At 40.4% G+C, this 20,159-nt stretch overlaps 1 protein-coding gene across 1 annotated transcript; it reads left to right on the top strand.

Annotated features, from left to right (window-relative positions):
- Positions 1-17,794: 17,794 nt before the first annotated feature.
- Positions 17,795-19,892, top strand: LOC131503490 (thymosin beta-4). Its single transcript, XM_058714957.1, has 3 exons — positions 17,795-17,903; positions 19,011-19,124; positions 19,489-19,892. The coding sequence occupies exons 2-3, from the start codon at positions 19,025-19,027 to the stop codon at positions 19,521-19,523; spliced, it is 135 nt and encodes a 44-aa protein (XP_058570940.1). The 5' UTR covers positions 17,795-17,903; positions 19,011-19,024; the 3' UTR covers positions 19,524-19,892.
- The last annotated feature ends 267 nt before the right edge of the window (positions 19,893-20,159 follow it).

Genomic DNA, 20,159 nt, shown 5'->3' with positions numbered 1-20,159 from the left:
GTTTATATACACAATGGAGTATTACGTGGCAATGAGAAAGAATGAAATATGGCCTTTTGTAGCAACGTGGATGGAACTGGAGAGTGTTATCCTAAGTGAAATAAGCTATACAGAGAAAGACAGATACCATATGGTTTCACTCTTATGTGGATCCTGAGAAACTTTACAGAAACCCATGGGGGAGGGGAAGGAAAAAAAAAAAAAGAGGTTAGAGTGGAAGACAGCCAAAGCATAAGAGACTGTTAAAAACTGAGAACAAACTGAGGGTTGATGGTGGGTGGGAGGGAGGGCAGGGTGGGTGATGGGTATTGAGGAGGGCACCTTTTGGGATGAGCACTGGGTGTTGTATGGAAACCAATTTGACAATAGATTTTATATATTTTAAAAAAAAAGTTAAAACAGGAGCCAATAATATAATCAAGGGCCTGAGTAAACTGCCTGAAGCCTCATTTTCACAGCCCAAATATGAAACCCCACCATTTAGGTATAATTATTTAGGTATAATTTAGGTATAATTTATTTAGGTATAATTATTTAGGTATAATTTTTTCATTTTTGTACATATTGTTAAAAATTCCTTACTGTCGCTAAGCTTCACTTTGTTTCTCTCTTGTATGAGGCAATATTAGGAGATTTTCTTAAGTAAATGGGATGAAACTACAGAGCTCTGGTAAATGTTCAACAAATTATCCTTTGGGGGAAAATTTTTATAGAATTTAGTATTTATCATATAGGAATTTAGTGCTAATACTCTTACTATATGGGTGATTTCAAGATTCCAGTATTACATCATGAAGTTGAGAAGAGATCTGCACTATCTGAGATAAACCATCTCAGGTTAGGTTAGGGTAGCTAATCCAAAAATGACAACCTAGGATATAGCAAACATTCAAAAACTTACATTGATTCCCCTCCTCCTAATAAGAATATTTATATTCACATGGAACATTTGCAATTTTCACATACACTATCTCATTAAATTCTTGGAACATATGAAATGGACAGGTGGATATTATTTCTGTATTTTACAGATGAGAAGAGTTAGACTTAGAGGGACTGGAGCAAATTATCCAAGGCCACTTAGTAAACTACAAAATGGGTGTAGCTCACACAATGACCCCCGAAAGTTGTCTGCATCATAATCTGCAGAACCTGTGACTGTTATGTTACATAGCAAAAGGGAATTTAGGTTGTTAATGCAATTAAGTTACTTATAACATTGTCTTACAGGAATAGGCCTAATATAATCATGAAGTCCTGAAAAGCAGAAGAGAGGGACAGAAAAGAAGAGACAAAGGAAAATGTGATTATGAATAGATGGTCACAAAATTATAATGTTACTATGTTTGAAATGGGAGAAGAGGCTACAAACCAGGGAATGTTGGTGGTTTCTTGCAAGTGTAAAAAAAGGCAGGAACAGATTTTCTCCTAGGATCTCCAAAACAGGATGCAGCATTTCATTACCTTGATTTTCACACCCATGATACATACATGTGACTTCTGACTTCCAGAACTATAAGAGAATATGTTTATGTTGCTTAAACTGCTAAATATGTAGCAATTGTTACAGTAGGATAGAAAACTGATACAGGGAAGCTGGCAATTAGGCTTCCTCCTCCTTCAAGTCTCAGGGCACATTCCAGCTCCGGTGGGGGGTGAGAGGGGGCGCAGGAGGCCTCTTTTTTCTCGATCTTTCTAGGCCCGGGCTTTCTCCCCCGAGTTGTCATGATCCGTGGGTTTTAGCACTTCCTGCCGCCGTAATGCTCCGCATCAGTCAGCCTAATCCCCAAGGGCAAGATACCATTCTCTCCCCCTCCTGCTTGCCCCCCACCAGCTTCTTCCCCAAGAGCAGGGCATCAGCGCCGGTGCAACACGCGTGAGTGTGTGCTTAAGGGACTGAATGCTCCACTCTGGCCTCAGCAGTAGCGCTGTCCCGTTGCCGCCACCAGAAATCGGGGCGCTGAACTCTCAGTGTTGCGGGACCATGAAAAGCTGCTCTTGGTAGCGTCGGGACCTACCTCCCCCGCTCCCTGTAGTGCAATCCGCGAGCCACAGGAAAGGTCAAGACCGCCCCTCTCCCCATGGCCCCACAGAAGCAGCCTTTCCTCCGGCGGGCGTGGGTCAGCCTCTTTTGCAGAGGAAGGAGGGTTGTGGCTCAAGACCGGAGAGAAACAGGCGTGACGAACGGGCTCATGGCGCGCCAGTCTCTGATGTCGCCGTCTTTGTCTCAGCAACGCCTGTGTTGGATTTGGGCCTTCGGGCTAGGCACCGGCTTACTCTGTCCTCATTGATCCAATGTGAAAAGTCCCAGCTCGGTGCTCTGCTTACTTTTCAGGGCTTGTGAAAAAAGAATGGAGAGAGGTATGGGCGAGCCTTGAGTACTGTCCCAGGGTTAATAGGCTAGGAGCGGATGTGACCACGTGCCGAGAGCCGGGGCTACGTAGGAAAGTTCACATTCTCACGGGAAGTGAAAGTGAGTTGCGTCACCTCTGTCACGTGACGGCTGTGTGCTGCTGATCAAGTCACTGGGCCCCTGTTTCCTCACACATGACACGGGGAGCCTGATAGGTTCCATTTATTGATTACTTCCACGCATCCCACCCGTTCCAAGCCCTTGGCCATGACCCGTATCTTACAGTCCTATCGTTTCTCAGTGTCAGAATTGGGACCGGCTACGTAGTTTGTGAGACCTCCTTCAGAACTGGTTACATTTCCCCATGGCAGCAGCAGGACATTAAACCAAGCCTGGGGTCCTCCTGAACGCAGGCCCCTGTGTGACCACACAGGTTGCCCACCCATGAAGCCGACCCTGGGCGGTGTGACTCCAGAGCCTTATGTCTTAACATCTATGCCATGATGACCATCTCCTACTGTGGTTGTGAGGTTGGAAGTGAGACTCATGCATTCCTGGCAGAGGGCACAGCACGAATAATGGTCCGGAAGTAGAAGGAAGGAGAGGAATGTGCACAAGGAGGGATAAACCCTCCTGGCCACAGCTGTGGCTACCTAGGGGAAACAGAAATGTGCTGTCAGATTGTCCTAGTTACACACCGTGGCAAGCTGAAGGCTAACTAGAGGCCCTTGAACCTTGAGCTGCTGGTGGTGGGGAGTGCTGGAAGGTTTAGAATCAGGAGGCCATGTGGATAGGAGTCAGGGTAGAGCAGGGCGGCTGGGGCACCAGCATCCCTTAAGGGAAGCTGTTGCAACAGTGAGGAGGGGGTTCCTGGAGAACAGGCTGGGAAAACAGGGACAAGTGGACGAGTTAATGTTAAGTGGAAATGTCAAGTTGGGGTTACAAACCTGTATGCAAGGGATAGGATGGGGAAAGCAAAGCTTCTGATACTTGATTGCCTGGCCTATTGTTTTTATGGACATCAAGACTTTTACGGGTGTCATTACATTGTATCACAAATTTTGGCTCCTAATACACAACAGAGTGACTTTCTTAAAAAGCAAACTCTTGGGAGAAAATTGTCTTAAATTTCTTTAAAACAAACAAACAAACAAGTGTACTACTGGTTTTAACTTGAATCATTCTTCAGTTTACATTTTCTTACCCCAAAATTTCCTTCCACTTTTCAGAGACATATCCATAACAAAATGACATTTATTCCTACAATACAACAAAGAATATGAATTCACATGATACATCATATTAATGGAATGACGTGGAAAGAAGGTCATCTTAAAAGATGCAGAAAAAGTATTGACAAAATTCAACATCCTCTCATGTCAAAAATATTAAACAAGCTAGGAATGGGGGTGGGGGGGAAGAAGTACCTCAATATAATAAATGCCACATACAAAACACCCACACTTAACATCACACACAAAGAAGAAATTCTGAAAGTTTTCCATGAATATGAGGAACACGACAGATATGTCTCCTTTTGTCACTGCCATTCAGCACAGTATTGCAATTTCTAATCATAGCAATTATGTGATAACAAAGAAATAAAGGTACCCCAAATGGAAAGGAAGAAGTAAAATGATCTGTTTGCACATGATATGATCTCTATGTAAAAATCTGAGAGATTCAACTAAAATTTGTTAGAAATGACAAACAAATTAAGCAAATTGTGAGAAACAAAATCAAAACATGAAAATCATTTGCATTTATATGGAACTATACTGTAATGTATACTGTACTGTATGTTACTAAAGTTGAACAATCTGAGAAGGAAATTATGAAAACAATGCCATTTAAAATAGCATCAAAAAGAATAAAATAGTTATGAATTAACTAGAGATATTAAAGACATTCACTGAAAACCACAAAACATTACTTTAACAAATTACAGATTGCACAATCAACACAAAGGCAATAGATGCTTATGTTCATTGATTAGAAGATTTAATGTTGTTAATATGTCCATACCATCCAAAGTGCTATAGATTCAGTGCAATCCCTGTCAAAATCCTAATGGTATTTTTTTTTTTTTGCAGATGGAAAAATAAATCTTAAAGTGTAAGATCTATATATTAAGTGTAAACTCAAGGTATTCTATATAGCCAAAACTATATAAAATGAAGAACTAAGTTCAAGAGCTCTATATTTGAAATTTATTTAAAAGCTTCAATTGTCCAAACAACAGGTATTGGCATAAAGACAGGCCAAAGAAATAGAACAGAGAGACCGGAAATAAACTTTTATAGAGAGCGCCAAATAAGTTTCAAGAATAATGCAAGATTATTCTGTGGAAAATGAGCAGTCTTTTCAATAAATGGAGTTGGGACTACTGGATATCCATATGCAAAAGAATGAAGTTGGATGCTAATCTAACACTGACCAAAAAAAATTAATTTGTAATGGATCAAAGACCTAAACATATGTGCCAAAATATAAAACCACTGAAAGAAAAATAGGAAAAAACTTCATGATTGGATTTCTGTAAATTCTTGGGGATAACATCAAAAATATAGGCACACACACACACACATACACAAAACAAACTAGATAAAATTGATTGTATGAAAATTAAAAACTTATGTGCATCGGAGTGCCTGGATGGCTCAGTCAGTTAAGCGTCCAACTTCAGCTGAGGTCATGATCTCATGTGTCATGGGTTCAAGCCCCGCGTCAGGCTCTGTGCTGACAGTGCAGAGCCTGGAGCCTGCTTCAGATTCTGTGTCTTCTTCTCTCTCTGCCCCTCCCCTGCTCATGCTCTATCTCTGTCTCAAAAATAAATATAAACATTAAAATAAAAAAAAAAACTTATGTGCATCAAAGGACAATAAAAACACAGTGAAAAGGCAAGCTATTCAATGGGAGAAAACATTTGCAAATGTCATATCTAATAAAGGGTTAATATACAATTTTTAAGTTCAATAACATGAATAGATAGATGGTAGATAGGTAGATGGTAGATAGATAGATGATAGATGATTAGATAGATGATAGATAGATAGATAGATAGATAGATGATAGATAGATAGATAGATAGATAGATAGATAGATAGATAGATAGATGATAGATGATAGATAAATAGATATAGATAGATAGATAGATAGATAGATAGATAGATAGATAGATAGATGATAGATAGAAAATAGATAGAGATAGATAGATGATAGATGATAGATAGATAGATAGATGATAGACAGATAGATAGATGATAGACAGATGATGATAGATAGATGATAGATATGTAGATGATAGATAGATAGATAGATAGATAGATAGATAGATAGATAGATAGATAATAGATAGATGATAGATGATAGATGATAGATAGATAGATAGATAGATAGATAGATAATAGATAGATAGATATAGATGATAGATAATAGATAGATAGATGATGATAGATAGATAGATAGATAGATGATAGATAGAGAGATGATAGATGATAGATGATGATGATAGATAGATAGATGATAGATAGATAGATAGATAGATAGATAGATAGATAGATAGATAATAGATAGATAGATAGATAGATAATAGATAGATGATAGATAGATAGATAGATAGATAGATAGATAGATAGATAGATAGATAATGATAGATAGATAATAGATAGATGATTGATAGATAGATAGATAGATAGATAGATAGATAGATAGATAGATAGATAGATAATGATAGATAATAGATAGATAGATAATGATAGATAATAGATAGATAGATAGATAGATAGATAGATAGATAGATAGATAGATGATAGATAGATGATAGATAGATAGATAGATAGATAATAGATAGATAGATAGATAGATAGATAGATAGATAGATAGATGATAGATAGATAGATAATAGATAGATAGATAGATAGATAGATAGATAGATAGATAGATAGATAGATAATGATAGATAGATAATAGATAGATGATTGATAGATAGATAGATAGATAGATAGATAGATAGATAGATAGATAGATAGATAGATAGATAATGATAGATAATAGATAGATAGATAGATAGATAGATAGATAGATAGATAGATAGATAGATGATAGATAGATAGATAGATAGATAGATAATAGATAGATGATAGATAGATAGATAGATAGATAGATAGATAGATAGATAGATAGATAATGATAGATAGATAATAGATAGATGATTGATAGATAGATAGATAGATAGATAGATAGATAGATAGATAGATAGATAGATGATAGATAGATGATAGATAGATAGATAGATAGATAGATAGATAGATAGATAGATAGATAGATAGAGATAGATAGATAGATAGATGATAGATAGATGATAGATGATGATGATGATGATAGATAGATAGATAGATAGATAGATAGATAGATAGATAGATAGATAGATAGATAATAGATAGATAGATGATATTATGAAAGAACAAGTGTTGGCAAGATGTGGAAAAAGACCAACCCTCTTGCACTATTGGTAGGAATGCAAACTGGTGCAGCTACTTTGGAGAACAGTGTGGAGGTTCCTCAAAAAATTAAAAATAGAACTACCCTACAACCCAGCAGTTGCACTAGGAGGTATTTTCCCAAAGGATACAAAAATAGAGATTTGAAGGGATACATGTGGTTGGTGGTGATAATTTCACAACAATGAGAGTGTGCTTAACACTACTGCATTGTATGTTTCAAGATGTTTAATCTGGTAAATTTTATATACACATTTTACTACAATGGACAATAATAAAAACAGAAAAAAAAATAACTCTCATCTCTTCTAGATTCTTCCATGAAACTTGGCAAGAATATAAGAAGTAGGGCAGCTAAGGTCTGACTGCCTAGGTTTCAAATCCAGGTTACAATTAATAGCAATGATCCTTTGGACAAGTTAGATAACCTAGTGTCCTTCTACAAAGTGGGGGTAATTATTAGTTCTTAAGTCAAGCCTACCGTGTTATCTTGTTCTGAAGACTCAATGAGAAATGCCTACACTAATTCCTGGCTTGAAATAAACAAGTCATAAAGGCCACTTACAATCATACTCTGCAGATTTTTCTATAATGACTCTGAATGACATTTAAGATCAGAAACATATAGATAAGCTAATTACACTATCATTGCTATTACTTGTTTATTCCCAAAGGGAAAGGGAAAGGAAGATACCATCTACTGACACTATGGTAATGAGGTTGAGTCAAGCCTTATGACTGCTCTAGAAACCTAGAAACTAGGGCTTGTGGCTCTTCCTCCTAGATGGGCTCATATTCCACATTCTTCAGTGGGCTGAGCTCTCAGCTACCTCTGGCAACTCTAGTCTCTTTAGAATACCACTGCCTACCTTCCTTGGGGTGAAGACCCCAATAAAAAGGAGAATTACACACCAATATCCCTGATGAAACTGCATGCAAATATTGTCAATAAGATACCAGCAAATCTAACTAGCAAAGCTACAGAAGAGCTGGCTGGAGTTCCAGAAGAACTTCCACTTGTCAGTGGAAAGTATTATTGCACATTAAGGAAAGAAAAGATGACGAAATTCCAAGAAACCACAGCTCCTTCCCTGCTAGGATATAAGTCTAGAAGCCAACCTTCTGCTTTGTACTCACTTCTGGCCTCACTACATACCCAGAGATTGTGGATAACTCACTTAACATATACTTCATGTCTTCATTTGTAGATGGGATGCCATCTGCCCTATTGCAAACTTCTGGGGCTTCCAGGAGGTAACAATGAGCCAGAATATGCAAAATAATGCCAACCTTTAAAATGAATCATTTGTACAAATGAATGCTTTTAGGGTGGTTCAGCCGGTTCTCCCAGAACCACTTGCTGAAGAGACTGTCTTTATTCCACTGGATATTCTTTCTTGCTTTGTCAAAGATTAGTTGCCCATACATTTGTGGGTCCATTTCCGGGTTCTCTATTCTGTTCCATTGATCTGAGTATCTGTTCTTGTGCCAGTACCATACTGTTTTGATGATTACAGCTTTGTAGTATAGCTTGAAGTCTGGGATTGTGAGGCCTCCTGCTTTGGTTTTCTTTTTCAAGATCGCTTTGGCTATTCAGGGTCTTTTCTAGTTCCATACAAATTTTAGTATTTTTATGTTCTAGATCTGTAAAGAATGCTGGTGTTATTTTGATAGGGATTGCATTGTATGTGTAGATTGCTTTGGGTAATATGGACATTTTAGCAATATTTATTCTTCCAATCCATGAGCATGGAATATTTTCCATTTCTTTTGTTTCTTCTTCAATTTCATTCATAAGCTTCCTATAATGTTGAGCACATACATCTTTTACCTCGTTGGTTAGGTTTTTTCCTAGGTATCTTATGTTTTTTGGTATATTTATAAATGATATGCATTCCTTGATTTCTCTTTCTGGTGCTTTATTATTGGTGTCTAGAAATGCAACCAATTTCTGTACATTGATTTTATACACCACAATTTTGGTGAATTCATGTATTCTTCTAGCAGTTTCTTAGTTGAGATGTTCTGGGTTTCTTTCTTTCTTTCTTTCTTTCTTTCTTTCTTTCTTTCTTTCTTTCTTTCTTTCTTTCTTTCTTTCTTTCCTTCTTTTTAAAAAAATTTTTTTAATGTTTACTTGTGACAGAGAGAGATAGAGAGTGAGAATGGGGGAGGAGCAGAGAGAGAGAGGGAGACACAGGATCTGAAGCAGGCCCCAGGCTCTGAGCTGTCAGCACAGAGCCTGACACAGAGCTTGAACCCACAAACTGTGAGATCATGACGTGAGCTGAAGTCAGAGGCTTAACCGACTGAGCCACCCAGGTGCCCCAGGTTTTTTATGTATAGTATCATGTCATCTGAGAAGAATGAAAGTTTGACTTTTTCTTTGCCAATTTTAACATGAACAACAGTGATGAGATTAGACATCCCTGTTGTGTTCCTGACCTTAGGGGGAAAGCTCACAGTTTTTGCCCATTAAGTATGATATTAGGTGTGGGCCTTTCACACATGACCTTTATCATGTTGAGGTATGTTTCTTCTATCACTACTTTGCTGACGGTTTTTATCAAGAAAGGATGCTATACTTTATAAACGCTTTTCTGCATCTGTTGAGAGGACCGTATGGCTCCTCACCTTTCTTTTATTAATGTGGTGTTGATTGAGTTGCAAATATTGAATGAGACCTGAGGCCAGGAATAAATCCCACTCGACCATGGTGAATAATTCTTTTAATGTACTGTTGGGTTAGATTTGCTAGTATCTTATTGACAATATTTGCATGCAGGTTCATCAGGGATATTGGTGTGTAATGCTCCTTTTTTTGGCAGTGTTTGTCTAGTTTGGAATCAAGGTAATGCTGGCTTAATAGAATTAGTCTAAAAGCTTCCCGTTTCTTTTCTTTTCCTTTTTTTTTTTTTTTTTTTTTTTTTGAACAGTTTGAGAATAGGTATTAACTCTTCTTTATATGTCTGGTTGAATTTCTCTGGGCTGACATCTAGCCCAAGACTCTTGATGGGACATTTTTGTTTTGATTGTAATCTCTCCTCTCATTGGTGATTTTATCCATTTGTGTCCTTTCTCTTTTCTTTTTGGTAAGACTGGCTAGGGGGTTATCAATTTTGGTTTTTTCTTTCAAAGAACCAGCTCTTAGTTTCATTGATATGGTAAGAAAATGGTTCTCCTGATATAGCTGTTAAGTTTTCTCAACATGATTTACTGAAAACACTGTCTTCCCCATTATATATTATGTTCTCCTTTTTTGTAGACTAACTCATCATATAAGCATGTGTTTGTTTCTAGGCTATCTGTTCTGTTCCATTGATTTGTCTATTTGTGCCACTACCATACTGTTTGATTACTATAGGTTTCTAGTATGTCTTTAAATTTGGGATTGTTATACCCCCACCTTTGTTCTTCTTTCCTAAGACTGTTCTGGCTACTCTGCATTTTTTGTGGTTCCACACATTTCAAGGATTATTTGTTCTAAGTCTGCAAAAAATAGTGTTGGTATTATGATAGACATTGCATTGAATATGTAGATTGCTCTGAGTAGTATGGACATTTTAATGATATTAATTCTTCCTAGTTTATGAGCATCTTCATTTGTGTTTTTCACTTGCTATTTAATCTCTCTGTGCTGTTTCATCCCATGTGAAATGTTCATGCCCCTTTGTCTACCAAAGTGTGCTTTAAGGATAAAATAAAACAAAATATGGGAAAATGCATTGACATAATTTACAAAAGATGGGAAAATGCATTGACGTAATTTACAAACACCAGATAAAAGTGAATTATATGAGGAATTACTAAACCCTAAACCGATAAACTGGTCTTTTATTTCCTACAACTGACATCTAATTTGTTGGTTTCTATAAGCTGGTGGTGCCTATGCCCTTTTAGGTAACTTGCTAGTGTAGATTGTAGAATAGGCCTTACAGAGAATATGCAAAAGTAAATGGTAAATAAAACTGCAAAATTAAAATTATTCAGTGATTTATCCTGTTCATTTATAGCCATACCATCTCATCAATTATCTCTCAAAATCCTATTGGTGATATTCTCCAGTTGCTAGTGCTTTCATCTGTCTCCTTTTTGGCTTCTGTGTGGAAGGATTATATCCTCCTCTTCTTGCTTGGTGAATATTATGTCTACAGAATTATTTCTCAGGGAGGGCTCTTGTAATTGCAAGCATCAGAGAAAATTGGGTAAGTGAGAGGAAATTATGGTCAAGGATCTCCTTCATTAGCTGTGGTACATGTCAGTCAATTCTAATTCATAAGTAAGCTGAGAGCTGAAGACATTCCTTAGACAGGCAGAAAGGAAAGAAAGACTGCACCTGGCACAGGCCCTAGAAAAACATGGTAGTTACCATAGGTCACCAGCTCTAAGGACAACCAGACTCAGACTGAAACTTAGCAGAGGGGGAAGAGGCCAAACCATGCTGTGTGCACTCAGAACGATCTACCAGCACAAGAAACATGTTAAAGATTGGGAGCCTAGAAAATTTCTAAGACAGTTGAAACAAGAAGACAGGTCAAAACAAGAAGCTCAAGAACCCTGAACAGAGACAGTTGGAGGTCATATAAGGAAGTTCCTTTCTCACAGAGAGCAAACACCAGAATTGCCTTCAGGTGAATTTTGTGCACAAGCAGTCCTCAGTCCTGGGTCCAAGATGATTCTCACAAGGGAGAGAATCCTAAGAGGGGGGTAACATTCCACTAATGCTCTACTGGAGACAAGCACTGAGAACATTTGTCTGGTATCAACATCTCCTCCCACGTGCCCTGTGAATAAAGGAACCAAGACCTGTGGTCTCTATTTAAGGGGATTTTTGTTTCAACATTTGTTTTCCTCTACTTTCTTGATAAAAAGTCCCTTTGTAAATTGCTACCACCTTTTCAGCAGATCTAAGAACAGGACATTTTCACACTTGGGCAGCATATATGGGAATGATCAGAGAGGGACTGAAGGTAGAGAAAGTAGCACACCAGTAGACAGTCCCATTTCTAGGTATCAGGAAAATCCAGGGGCACTGAGGGCACACAGAGAATGAGAGAGAGGGACAGGACTGGCTTTATGAAATGTCTGGGTTCTTTTCAAAATTAAAAATTTTAAGGTGTGGCAGCACAGCATTAAGCCATAAAAGTGCAATGGTGAATATGGGGCTTTCTCCAGCTGCATATGTTACATACCCCTGGAGCTAACCCTGAAGAGGGAAAATCATTAGGATCAAAAAGAAGACTGATCTTGGCTTGCTTTGAATTTAATTTGGGTCAATTGTCTATAACCTGTTATAGTGTAATAGATATTTCTCTTATAAAGTCAGTTATTACCCTCTGCTAATATGGATGCTGTATTCTATGAAACAGCTTTGATATCCACAAAAGAAGTACACTAAAATATCTGAACATGTATTACTTGCAAGTAATAATTTTGCTTCACAATGGAATAAGTTTATCATTTTTAGCATAGAAGCCTTTTGGGAGTAAGTAATGCTTCATTTTCAATATGATATTGGACCTGCCATTTTTCTTAATTATTATAATATGAATGACTACTGGGAAAACATTAAAGAATTGAAAAGGTATGTGAAACAACCAATTTTCAAGACAAAAATTCCTTTACTTGAGAATTTATTGGTCTTAGCAGGATGAAGCAAAAAACAAAAACAAAAGAACAGATTGAGTTATATAACATAATAATTTGAAATCTGGGGCAAGGAAATTTTTTTATTTATATGATATGTTATGTTATAATAATGTCTACATATAATAGTTGTAATAATGGAAAACATGGATGGTTTAATGAGACAGATTATAACTTTACTATTATATTGCCTTAATTTGGGATTAGAGAAGTGTGTTGTGCTTAAATGAGATAACTTCTGAGGCAGCTAGTCAGAGTTCAAACACTGTCTCTGGCTTTAACTGTGTATGCAAATATATGTGATTTTTGACTATTTAATACCTCCAGGCTTCCCACACCTACAGTAAAGAAAACTAACAGTACCTCTACCATAGCTTTGTGTGAAGATATAACAAGACAGTACATGGGATACTACTTGGCATATAGTATGCATTAAAAATGTTTATTGTAGGGGCGCCTGGGTGGCTCAGTCGGTAAGCGTCCGACTTCGGGTCAGGTCACGATCTCACGGTCTGTGAGTTCGAGCCCCGCGTTGGGCTCTGTGCTGAGGGCTCGAAGCCTGGAGCCTGCTTCCCATTCTGTGTCTCCCTCTCTCTCTCTGCCCCTCCCCCATTCGTGCTCTGTCTCTCTCTGTCTCTCCAAAATAAATAAAAGGTAAAAAAAAAAAAAATTAAAAAAAAATGTTTACTGTAACTACTGCCATTATTATATCATGATTGTTATTATTGTTGTTACTATTATTATTAAACAATCTGGCCCCTGCCTGCCTCTCAACATTAATTCCTGTCACCTTCTTTTACTCTAGGTAAACTCCAGCCAAACTTAATATCTCCTTTATATACTTGAAGATTCTCTGCCTTCTTTTTGTTGCCTTTGCTTTGCATAGACTTGGTAAACATTCACAGGGGAGCTTGTAGAATGAATTTAAGCCACAGAAGGGAACTGGGTTGAATGAAATCACCCTTAAAGTACCTTTTGGCTCAGGGAACCTGGGTGGCTCAGGCAGTTGTGCCTGTGACTCTTAATTTCTGCTCTGGTCATGAGTTCCCAATTGGTAAGGTCAAGCCCCATGTCCAGCTCTGCACTGAGAGTGTGGAGCCTGCTTGCAATTCTCTATCTCCCCCTCTCTCTCTGCCCCTCATATTCTCTCTCTCTCTCTCTCTCTCTCTCTCTCTCTCTCTCTCTCTCTCTCAAAATAAATAACCTTAAAAAGAAAAGTTCCTTTGGCAGTAAGATCCCATCACATCAACAAAAGCAAACAGGAAAGTTGGCACATTTGACATTCTCCAAAGTGGTCTTCCACTCTGCTCTGCTTCACCTCCTCCACTCATTTTTTACCACACTAGCCGAGGCGGCCTCCTGTTCCATCACACTGAGCACAAGGTAGAGCCATGGCAGGTGGGAGTCCTGGAGAAACACAAGAGTCAGATAGAGATGTTCCCAATGGGAGGCCATAGATGTGGTAGATAGACCTGTGTGCTTGATCTCAAGCAAATTGCTTAGATTCTCTGAGCTTCTGTTTTTCAGTAATAAAATGGAGGTATTAGTGCCCACTGCAGCGACTGAGAGTTGAACTAGATAGTGTATATGGATAGTCTACTCAATACCCGTTCCCTGTCATTAAGGGTGGGGACTCGGGCTGTGTCTGTAAAGGATTGAGATGAACAGATGGTGCTGGGTCACAGGGGTAAGTGTGTTGCAGGCAGGTAGGGCAGCTGGTGGGCGGCCCTGGAACCCGGACACAGAGACCCCGGGCTTGAGAAGGCCAAGGGTGGGGAAACTTGCTGCTGTCACTTCTGTTCCTACTCTTCTTCTTCTGGCCAATGCTCTGCACAGAATTTAATAGGTTAAAAATACTAGGACTGGTTTTCATCAACCCAGACTTCCCTGGTTGTTTCTCCAGCTTTGAAAATAGCTACAAATCTGTCTCAGGGCCCACTTCATAAAGCAAAATGAGACACAATGTGCCCTGACACCTCTTCTTTGTTCTACTAGGGGCATGCACTTGTGGGTTGGATTGAGTCAGGAGGAGAGGAACTATCTAATACAGTCTCTCTTAGCACATTTTCCACAGATATTGTAGTCCATAAAAAAGGAAAAAGGCTGAGTCAGTGTCAGATGGGTGCTTTACCCATCTTTTACCAAAGAGCCCTGAGCCTGAAGTGTACCCTGCAGTTCTTTTGCCACTCAAAGCCACCATCTCTTCAATTCAGATGGAAAAACCACATCTCCATGGTGGTTGTGACCAGCACGTGCTAACCCACTTATAATGGTAGTTTTGGTGAGGCAGGAATTATCTGTGATTCTGAAATGTGGATATTGAGAGGTTTGAATTATCTAGGCAAGAAAGCAAGGTGACTAGAGCCACAGGTTCAGAGTTTGGTGAGCTGGATTCAAAGACCTTCCTCACTAAAGCAAGTCAATTCAGTGAAATGCCATAACTGTTCATTGAGCAGCTGTTCTCTTCCAGGCATTTTGGGAAACAGAGCAGCCTGCCTGCTCACATGCTTCCTGATGATTCTCAGGCACAGACTTGGGGGATGGGGGTGAAGACTTATGTACCCTTACCATAAATGATAGATAGTGGGTACCAGGTGAGTTATCACAATGCTGGATCTCTTAATGTCAGTATCCCCATCTATAAACCTCTGCTCATGGACAGGCAGCAGGCAGCAAAGTTGGAAACAAAGATAAAACACCTGTTACAATGCCTGAGTCTTAGAAGGCATCAACCAATGGAAGGCTTTTTTTTTTTTTTTTTTGCCAAAAAACTACCAAAAGGTCTATTTCATTCTTGCTAGTAATTTATGAGAAATAACAAAAAATCTTAAAATTTTAGTTAACATGAAACACTAAAGTATTATTTTCTCAAATTTTTATCATCAATATCATCATCATCATCCCCATAATAGTAATAATACAAAGTGCTTACTATTATGCAACCTCCTAAGCATTTAGACATGCCTACAACTCTGTGAGGTATATACTCTCTAGGTCCCTGATAAGGGGAAAGACAAGCCCACTATGGTAGACTCCTTCCTTTCAGAGAGTTGCCTCTTCTTTCTCTCTTCCTGTCAATATCTAAATACCTCAAGAGGCTGCTTGTTACCAATGTAGAAAAATTCCCCAGGTTTTATAAATCTCAAGGCTTCTGGATCTTTTTGAGATACTGCTGTACAAGGTGTAACACTTTGTAAAGAAAAAGCCCTAAGTTGGGGACCTGGGTGCCTCAGTCATTTCAATGTCTGACTCTTTATTTCGGCTCAGGTCATTATATCAAGGTTTGTGGGATTGAGCTCCATGTTGGGGCCTTAGATGACATTCATTTGTATTGGGGGATACCATGGAGGAAAGAAGTGAATTTTTACAACAGCTGAATGAGGGAAAATAGAATCACAGTACCTACAGAAATGGTATGATATAGCTGATGAAATTATGAAGTGGGGTTCATAAACAAAGGGCTAAGAAAGAATTCTTGAGACATTTTTGGTGCAAAAAGGTGGTTTTATTATAGCATGGGGACAGGACCCATGCGCAGAATGAGCTGCACTTAAAAGTATAAGGGGAGGCTGATAATATATTTTAAGTTTGTGGAGGGAGCAGGATAGAGATAAAGCAAGCCTCTAAGGAATTTAGAAGCAAAGCTTTCAGGACCTTGAGCTAGCTGCTGTTAAGATAGGGATATTTTAGTCTTTAATAAAACAAAAACATTAAGGCACTAAGGCAGCCATGAGTTCCTCGAGGAGGGTCACACTCTGCATGTTTCAGATGTCTATCAGCGGGCCGCAAGCTGTAAGGAGATTTAATTTCAACTACATATCTCTGGCCTTTGTTTTCCTCATCAGAGCTGCCAGATGAAATGGGTCAAAAATTCACCCTGCATGATGTTTTCTGAGTGTCTGTTACTGAAAGGGACTTTCATTCCAGTCAACAAGCTAGGGTTATGCGGATGTGTAACTAGAGGGGTGACATCCTGTGTCTGCAGAAAAAGTCCAACGTCCCCATTCAGAGGGCAGAATGGCAGCCACCCACCAGAACCTGAAATGAGAATCCAGTAAACAAACTCTCGTTCATCCCCCCACCAAGAAGGAAGTCAAATAGATGAAGAAATGGGGAAGTAGTCATTGCTCCTGCATTGGTTTTTAAGGGTCTCTATAACACTTGACTTTCATCACCAGGGAGAAAAATCGTCTCCCATAAATATGATTTGCAAAGGGTTTCTGGAAATATTTCCACAGGCTGCAGAGGGGATAAGGAGTATTATGCCCACTACTTTGCATCTTAAAATGATCTCAAGTAGAAATTTTTCAATCTTTAGTGTTTTTCCTCTCACATACCATTACAGGTGCAAGGTATGGTATGTGTAATGAGATTAAGCAGCAAAAAGGTCACTATTACTCAGAGTGAGGCACCATTTTGAAAGCTACTCTTCATCTAAATATATAGCTTAAAGAAGCAAAGCTCAAAAATACCTTGTGGTGAAAATGCTCCTTTTAAAATTTACAGTTTGGTTCCTAAATTAAATTGTCAAATTTTAGAGATGGGATTCAAGAGAAGTTTGTTGGTAATCCTTTTCATATTTAGTAAAAAAAGGAGCAGAAAAGAACTTCCTCCTCGTCAGGCTCAAGTGAACACAACTTCAACTTGACATTTGATTTGGGGACCAAATCAACACCACAAAAATTATGGCGGTGAAAATATATCTATGTTACAGTATGGAAACTTAACAAAAAATAAGTATCAATGAATCAGTCAATCAATTAATCAATCCCTTAAGGGTGTTTTATCTCCCACCCAATTCAAGGAGAAGCCGGACGAAGAGACAAAGAGGGCCGGAGTGGGGCGCCGGCCCTGGCTGGTCCGAAAGCCGAAAGCCGAGTTACAGGAATCACACCCCTCCAGTGGGCGAGGCCCTACCGCGCGGCCACCGCACCCTGGCTTGGGGACGTCCTCCCCAGACAAAGCCAGCTTCGCAGTAAAGGAATGCCTGCCCCCGCCCCTCCCCTCGTAGGCAACACCCTAGACCCTTAGTTATCATGCCCCGGTCCCTAAGAGCAGGCTTCCGCGGCTGTTCCAAAGATCCACGATGCTAAAATAGACACGAAGAGGGAAAATACATTATGCAGGAAGCGCTGGCGGGGGGGGGGGGGGGGGGGGGGGGGTTGGGCCCGTTTTAATTTTCCGCCGTCGTTGCGGTCAGGGTGCACTGGTGCACACGGGGCGGGGAGCCCCCAAACGCCAGGCAGGGTGAGGAGCCGGGGCGCGAAGGGGTTAAGTGGGCCGGCGGGTGACATCACATCATTTACATAGGAGCGCGCATATAGCGGCGCGCGGCGCATCCCGCCCGGCATTCGGAGGCGGCCACTGCGCAGCTCGGACTTCGCTAGCTCGTGCACCTCGCTCCGGTGAGCCCCAGCGCCCCTGCCTCCTGCCCTCCCGTCCCTTCCCCGCCCTGCGCCCGCGCTCGCCCCTTGGCGGCCGCCTCCCTCCCGAGGCGTCCCTGCAGCCCGAGCCCAAACGGTCCTCCCGGGGAGGCCTGCCTTGGGGGCCTGGGGGTGCCAGACCCTGCCAGATGCTGGGGGGACGGGGTCAGGAACTCGGTGATTTTAGAAAAACGACTCCCCCCCCCCCCTCCCCAAACCGGACCTTCGGCCGTGCAGCATCGAGGGAACATTTTTTTCTCCCCCGCCCGAGGCATTCTACATTGTCTCTTAGGCGGTGATTAGTCAGGAACAGAAAGATCCTTTGTTCCAACTCACACCCACCCGAACCCGGAGCTTCAACAATTACATTTTTTCTTGTAGCCTCCGAGGGCTTCTTGGGCTCCTATCTGTCCAGATTCAGGCGGCTGGGCTCCACTGTGAGATGGAAAAAAAAAAAGGGGGGGGGGTGGTCAGCCCTTCTTGTGGGGGCTGCCGAATGGCCCCTGCGTGCCGATCACCACCGGTCGATGGGGTGTGGGGCAGCTTTGTGTGCAGCCGGCGGCATTGTTGAGCGCCAGCGAGGAAGCGGTAGGGCGGTGGTCGGAGCGCCGGCCTTAGCTGCCGCCTTTGTGAGCAGAGAAGAAAGCACGGGCGCGCATCTTTGGCGGACAGAGCGCGCATGGAAAATGGCAGCGCTGTGCAGCCCGGGATTCATTTTAAGAATTTTTACTTGATCCCATCCCCCCCCCCCCCACTTGAAATGGCTTCACCGTGTTCCCCTTTTAACCAGCCTTGAATGGTTCCACATTGCAATTCACAACCCGCCGTGGTCAATTTCATTATTCCGAAAGATTCGCCCCCCCAATGGGGGAGCGATCTTGCCGGTTTGGGCCCCAGCATTTGGAAATAATGACGGGGGGGGGGATTCTTTTTTGTCTAGAAAGAGGAAGCTTAGCCTTGAATGAAAGCGGAAGGGGTGGGGTTTCACGCTGGGGATGCGAGGGCAAAAGGGCGTTTCTGAGCTGGGAGAGACCAGGGTTCGTCGCACCTTGCAAGATCTCATCCTCCCTCTTGGCTTTGTATATGCAGCTTCTTCTGCAACCATGTCTGACAAACCTGATATGGCTGAGATTGAGAAATTCGATAAATCGAAATTGAAGAAGACAGAAACGCAAGAGAAAAATCCGCTGCCTTCAAAAGAAAGTAAGTCTCACCTCTACCCCCCCACCACCTTGAGAAAAGGCTGGGCGGGAGGATGGAGAGGGGCTGACAGCTCTTAATGATGAATGTGGCCTGCAAAGGCTAATTAAAAATTGTTTTGCAGCCAGTCAATAAGGCTTTAATAATTTAATAATGGGATGTTTCCAATATATTACGATGCATTATGCAGTATGTATTCCACTTTATCTGTTCAAATGGTCTTTTTAATGTACATGTTTTCGTGGTGGAACGGCTTGATACTTGGGATATGGGAAGCGATCGTAAAAGAAAGTGCAATCATCTGCCACTAGGCTACAATGAGTCCCCCTAATGAGCTCTTCTCTTTCTTTTTTCTTTCCTGTCACAGCGATTGAGCAGGAGAAGCAAGCAGGCGAATCGTAATGAGGCGTGCGCCGCCAACATGCACTGTACATTCCACAAGCATTGCCTTCTTATTTTACTTCTTTTAGCTGTTTAACTTTGTAAGATGCAAAGAGGTTGGATCGAGTTTAAATGACTGTGCTGCCCCTTTTCACATCTAAGAATCGAGAACTACTGACTAGAATGTCAAGCCTTTCACCTCTGCCTGGATGGCAGCAAAGGAAAAGAACTTGGTTTTGAAAGAAAATGGATAGAGACAACCATTGCTGGTCCAAGGTGACCTGCAGGCTGTGAAATGTAGTTTAATCACAGTGCCAGTTTTTTCTTCATATGATTTTAATTATTGGAATGCACAATTTTTTAATATGCAAATAAAAAGTTTGGAATGTGGTTGGTGTGATTTGTTTGGAAAGAGTGACTTATTCCACCTGAAATCTGTGCAGGAGAGCCACCCTCTTGGTCTAACTGGGGAAAAATAAATAACAAATATGTGATTATTTGGATAACCCTGTTACAACATAAAAATGGGATCGTCTTGTCCAGACTAGCTAATTGAGACATCGTTTTTCTTAGGCTGACTGAATTCCTATGAGCAGTATCAAGGTTTTATCAAGAATATATTTGTAATCTTAAAGGTTTTGATTAAAATAATTACAT

Source organism: Neofelis nebulosa, chromosome Y (assembly GCF_028018385.1).
Source record: "Neofelis nebulosa isolate mNeoNeb1 chromosome Y, mNeoNeb1.pri, whole genome shotgun sequence".
Lineage (NCBI taxonomy): Eukaryota > Metazoa > Chordata > Mammalia > Carnivora > Felidae > Neofelis > Neofelis nebulosa.
Note: the sequence above shows the minus strand (reverse complement) of the source record. Positions and strands in the feature narration are given on the sequence as shown.

What these genes read in the sequence shown, in the direction of transcription:
- LOC131503490 (XM_058714957.1), top strand. Translation starts at nt 19,025, where the DNA reads ATGTCTGACAAACCTGATATGGCTGAGATTGAGAAATTCGATAAATCG. An exon ending in TCCGCTGCCTTCAAAAGAAA is followed by an intron (nt 19,125 to 19,488) that starts GTAAGTCTCACC and finishes TTCCTGTCACAG; the next exon opens with CGATTGAGCAGGAGAAGCAA.